Source organism: Strongylocentrotus purpuratus, unplaced genomic scaffold (assembly GCF_000002235.5).
Source record: "Strongylocentrotus purpuratus isolate Spur 01 unplaced genomic scaffold, Spur_5.0 spur5_scaffold_12, whole genome shotgun sequence".
NCBI lineage: Eukaryota > Metazoa > Echinodermata > Echinoidea > Camarodonta > Strongylocentrotidae > Strongylocentrotus > Strongylocentrotus purpuratus.
Window position 1 is genome coordinate 29133611 of NW_022145597.1, and position 5643 is coordinate 29139253.

Here is a 5643-nt window from a genome sequence, read left to right on the forward strand (position 1 = left end):
TGTAAATTCAAAACTTTGAGCCTTCTTTGCTTTAAATAATATCTTCTTTCATCTTCAGAATACTTGACAGGTTAATGGTGGAAACTGCTCGTAAACAGCTCATCGAACATTTTAGGACATCGTAGGACATCGTAGTACATCGTAGAATATCGTAGAAAGAGAGTCCAATGGTAAATCTCATCCAAGGCGTTCAGACGACATCTTTAAGCTCACCATCATGTTTTCACAACACAAGAAGAAGCAAACCCTTGAGATACATCCCGATGATCCTGTCTTCCGGGCAGCATACCTTGGAAAGATAGAAATCACAAGCGCCATAGAGCCGCCTGCCGTAGTCAAAGCCGTTCAAGCATTATGGGAACGAGCTCACAAGATCGGCCCGGAGAAGCTCCCTCGAGTGTCAGTCACGCTTGGGCCACATGGTATCTTCATGGAGGACACGCGTCCGAAGACCAACCATCAGTTCCAGTTTAGTCTCAGCCAGATATCGTACTGTATGGCGAACAAAGGTTATGGGTGTGTTTTCGCTTGGGTTGTGGCGGAACCCGGGGGAAACGCAAGCAGTGAAGGCGTCTCACAAGGTAATGGAAGCGGCGAATTTGATTCGAAGAGGGAATCGGCGCCGAAGAAACCGCGTTGTCACGTGATTGTTTGCGATAGGGAAGACGTTGCCCGCGCCATGGCGTTGCTCATGACCGCATACTTTAACTCCGCTTACCGCGATCACAAATCCAAAGAAAGGCGGGAGACGAGAAAGCAAGTCGCCAGGGAGATGATGGACGAACTGGAAAGCCGACTTCCATCGATATCGTCCGATGATGATGCTTCTCCTTTTCCGACTAGATCCGATTCCCGTCAGTCTTCCACGAGGTCCAACAAGTCCGATAGCAGTGAGAAGGTCAGCCCTATTCACGCGATGGTGGCGAAGGCCTTCGGCTTATCACCAAAGGCGCTTTCTGAGACGGATTCAATAGCGATGCGGAATACCGAGGAAAAGCTGAGGACACTTCGGATTGACCCGGACAGAATAAGAGGGAGTGGGGAGCTCGAGTCCATGTTTAATAGGGTTTCCAAAAGTGATGCATACTATTAAACAAACAAAACAAACAAACAGAATTCCAAACGATTTGTGCAGATTCAAACAGCAATCTTTCCGTGTTCAATATTATGTTCAAGTACGTAACACTAACATACATGTAATTAAAAAAGTTAGTGTTTCATTCTTGTCTTTTGTTGTAAGATGTTATCGTTGTTATTTGTTTGTTTGAATAACTTACTATACATACCATAGTACGTAGTATAAAGTTTTCAATAAACGTGTTGAAGAGATGTGAATCATTTATTTTGTATGGTGTTTATTGATGACATTTTAACATAATGGGAAGGGGGCGGAACAAAAAGTTTCACCAAAAATGAAATGCAATATCTGTAAATTTCAGTCATTGAAAGAAGATCTAATTGCCTGAAATCCTTCATAAGTGGTTTATTATAAGTGTGTGAACAATGTCTTCCTTACTTTTTCAAAGTGGTATTCAAAACTTTTTTTTAATTTTTTTTTTAAACCACACATTCTCGTAAATGATTCGATTAAATTCATGCGAATGCTCGTTTTTTTTTTTATTGCACAAATGTTTTTATATCTGTATACCATGTTGTGTGATTTCTGCCCAGACAGCATTATTTTAATTCCTATGTTTTAGTACCCCATACGCGCTAAATATAATTTCATCATACTCTCCTAACATACAAAATATAGAATGTATTATTTCTCTAGGCCTGTATTTAATTCCATACTTTGTCTAAGTAAAACTCGTATCAAAAGTTTTTGCTTAGCTAAGAAATTGACCCATCTCGTATTCAAGCACTATTTAAGACATTTACTTAGTCAGACTACATCTAAGTAAATACTTAGCCAAAGTACGTAATTGAACGGAACGCATGCCATTTTTTAAACTTGAACATCGAATGAAATACTGAGGCCGTATTCAATTCAGTACGAAGCCTACGTTAGTATCTTACTTGGCTTAAGTCTGCTCGGGATCTGTCTTAAACTTAGGGTAAAATGCGTAGCCAAAGGCTTCGATTGAATGCCAAAGTTGGCTAAGTATTTTATCTTAGTCGAAAACTAAGTAAAACGCTCATATTACTGACATAAGTACTGTGAATTGAATACCAGCCCTGGTTTTCAGATATAAAATTAAGCAAGGATCATACGGAAAATGAAAAGAACACATTGGAAGTGAAGCAAGTTATTATCAGTGACTATACTTCTAATTACACTCATAAGTTTCAAGAAAAAGCTCGTAATGCTTCGCCCGTATAAGAGATGGGGATGACATACTGTGTGAATCAAACAAAAGTTTACACCTAGAAAATTGCTAATTATTTTAAAGATATCTATGAACAGTGAATTGTTAAACATCTTATGGAAGAGTGTGTTATCCCAAATCATTTGGTATCATTTTTGTGTGGTATGTGTTCACGTTTGGATGAACAGGAGGCATTGTTTGCGAGAGTGCAGAAATCGACTTGCGCCAAAGTATATATATATCAATGTGATATATTGCGTTCCATTGTGTGACTGTATTGTGTTGCATTTCCAGGTATTACAATTGTGAAGATAAAGAAAACCTGCCCGAGTGAGGGATTTTTTTTTAACTTAAAAAAGAGAAAAAAATTAGCTGAAATACTATAAACGTAAGCTTTGATTAATTGAAAAAGGGTAGTGAATTTCATTCTGATCTTTTTAAAAATGAAAATAATGCTTAAGAATGTGAAATTTAATTTCCCACTTTTTACTAAATAATGAACAATGATTTGTTCATTTTGAAAAAATAAGCTGTTTAAAGTGAGAGAATGAATGGAATGTATCAAATGAGATGCAAATTACATATGCTTTTTGCAGAAGCAGAGTCACACACACACGCGCGCACAAAATGTTGTTTGATATTATGTGTGGCATTTAAGTTAGGGATGTTATTTGGACCTGCAAAGACCGAATTAATACCCAAATTCCAATTGTTTTATTCAAACATCACATAAGTAGCTTTCGCGCAAGTCGGTTTTTGCACTCTCGCAAACGATGCCTCCTGTTCATCCAATCGTGAACACATACCACACAAAAATGATACCGAACGATTTGGGATAAAACGTTCTTTTATAAGATGTATAATAATTTACTGTTCATAGATGATTCTTAAAATAATTAGCAATTTTCTAGGTCTAAGCTTTTTTTTTGGACTCACTCTGTATTGGCTTTAAATGTAATCTTCGATCTTTATGACACCTAAGGGAAAAAATATTTAAAAGGCTTTTTTTTCTCTATGTGCATTGACGAAATGCAACGAAATATGTTGGATAAATGAAACTCTTAACAATAAATGAATAAATGCGAAGTATGGATGTCATCCGGTCAACTCTTACTATAGAGAAGTGCAAACTATTGTATATTCTAAGAATTCCCTAATCTAAGTCCATGGCGTAATAATGTGTAAATATTTGAAAGCATGCTGATCTATTAATAGTAACTAATGCATTAAATTCATATAATTTAAGTGCGCCTTGGATATATTTTGTGGTTGTTTCACGATTTTTTCTTATAAAATCAGTATTTCGCCTTTTTATTTTACTCTAAAAAATAATTGCGCAAATACAGTCAACATTTATTTAGATCGATCTATTCCTTTACCACAGAAATAGATTTAAAAAACTGTTGCACTGAAAAAATGACAAATATAGGAGGGGAATGACTTGAATTTTTAGTAGTTACCTTTGTTCGTATACCGGTATATTGTGTATAATTATAGTTTTATAAAATCAAAGAAATTCATCATTAATCACTTTCGGAGACAACATGATTTTCAGTCCCAGTAAAATCAATTTGGCCACGTGTGCTTGTTTACTCTGTTATCCACGCAGATGAGGTTGACATGAAAAGAAGGAAAAAATTACAGGAAAATATCGATTTCAGCTTTTCTTGTCGATTACAACATTCAATTCAATTCAATAAAGGTTCAATTATTCGAACGTGTTTCGCAGTACAAAGACTGAATTACACACGTTAGGCCTGTACAAAGATTAAAATACATTGTAATTACAAATTGCAATAGTGAATGATTCATTGAATACCAAATTAAATTAAATACTTTACATTGATAAAATCGAAGGTAATTAATGTCATATAACATGTTGAAAGATGTAAAAAAAAAATATATATACAAACAGTATTATCAATGCATATTCAATTAACATATTAATTTCCTGCTATCAACGAAAAATATTGCACGATAACAAAGTATTAAGAGGTCGAGGAGAAAGAAGAAGAAATAGTAAGAGAGAGAGAGAGAGAGAGAGAGATAGAGAGAGCGAGAGAGAGAGAGAGAGGGATAGAGATAGAGAGAGATAGAGAGAGAGAGAGATATAGAGAGAGAGAGAGATAGAGAGAGAGAGAGAGAGAGAGAGAGCGAGAAAGAGAGAGAGAGAGAATAAGGGAGAAATAAAAATATAGGTATTGAATATGGAGAAAGAGTACAGTATGGTAAACGTATAAACATAGAAAAACATAGAAAAAAGCAGTAACTTGGCAGCAACATAGTCCTAATACAAATTTGGAACAGGTCAGATAGATCGAGTATTACAAAAATGATAGACGACTGTTACAAGCTTTGATTCGTATGATGATCATTGAGTATACGTGTGAGATTGGGAAGGGCACTATTTTGGAATCTCTTAGTTCTGCATGCACGTAAATTCTTGATATTTTTTGACATTTCGTAAATTGATTGGTTATTTTTTTAGGAGGTAACCACGATTGACATAACATATTTTTGTCAAATGAAAAAGCAAAATCTTTAGTCAGTTTTTCTCTACGAGTCAAAAGAGATGGCAGTTCTAGTCTTTCTAATGTATTGTGATAAGAGCTGTAGTTTGATCCAAAACTTATTCTACATGCTCTTTTGGTACACTTTCTATATCATTAATCTGTCTGTAAGTCAAACTTGGCAGAAAAAGAGGTACACAGTACTCCAAAATTGGTCCTACATATCCAATATATACGGTTAACATTGGTCACAAACAGTTAGGATGTAAGTTTTTAATCTATACATACTAATGAATAATTTTCTATTACTGTTCTTCAGTTAAATCGCCACCCAAAGGCCAAGAATCTTAACCATATTATGCTCACAGTATGTATATTTGACTGAGACCCCTGGGATGACTATTTCCTTGGTCGTTAAGTCAGATTTTACATAGTTTGAATGTTCGTATCAAATGCTGATTGTAAATTCTACAAAAATCTGGTCGTATAGACTATAGTGTATAGGTGGGCTAAATTTTGTTTTACCGCTTTTCGATTGTTTGTTTGTTGGTTATAGTTATTTAACCAACAAAAATGTATCATTACTCTATAATTCCTTTCTGTTTCTGCGCACATTGTTTGAGTTTAAGTACAGTGTTCGGTGTTGGTGTTAGTGTTTTCACAACACCAACACCAGCTTTCGACACCGATCTTCAAACCAGGGGCGGATTTAGCCGGCGGAAACGGAAAGCCAGGGCCAAAGAGGCAGGCACGTAGCCACGGGGGGGGGGGGGGGGGGGGGGGGCACGTGCCCCTCAAAAAATTCCAGGATCGGTTGAACTAGT

At 36.1% G+C, this 5643-nt stretch overlaps 1 protein-coding gene across 1 annotated transcript in view; it reads left to right on the forward strand.

The window, feature by feature from the left end:
- LOC100891300 (protein FAM43B) overlaps positions 1-1550 on the forward strand; it is a 4490-nt gene extending 2940 nt beyond the window's left edge. Inside the window, exon 4 of the mRNA XM_003730300.3 lies at positions 59-1550. Within this exon, the coding sequence (XP_003730348.2) occupies positions 218-1093 (876 nt within the window). The 5' untranslated portion in view covers positions 59-217 and the 3' untranslated portion in view covers positions 1094-1550. The remainder of the gene's footprint in view (positions 1-58) is intronic.
- Positions 1551-5643: the final 4093 nt, after the last annotated feature.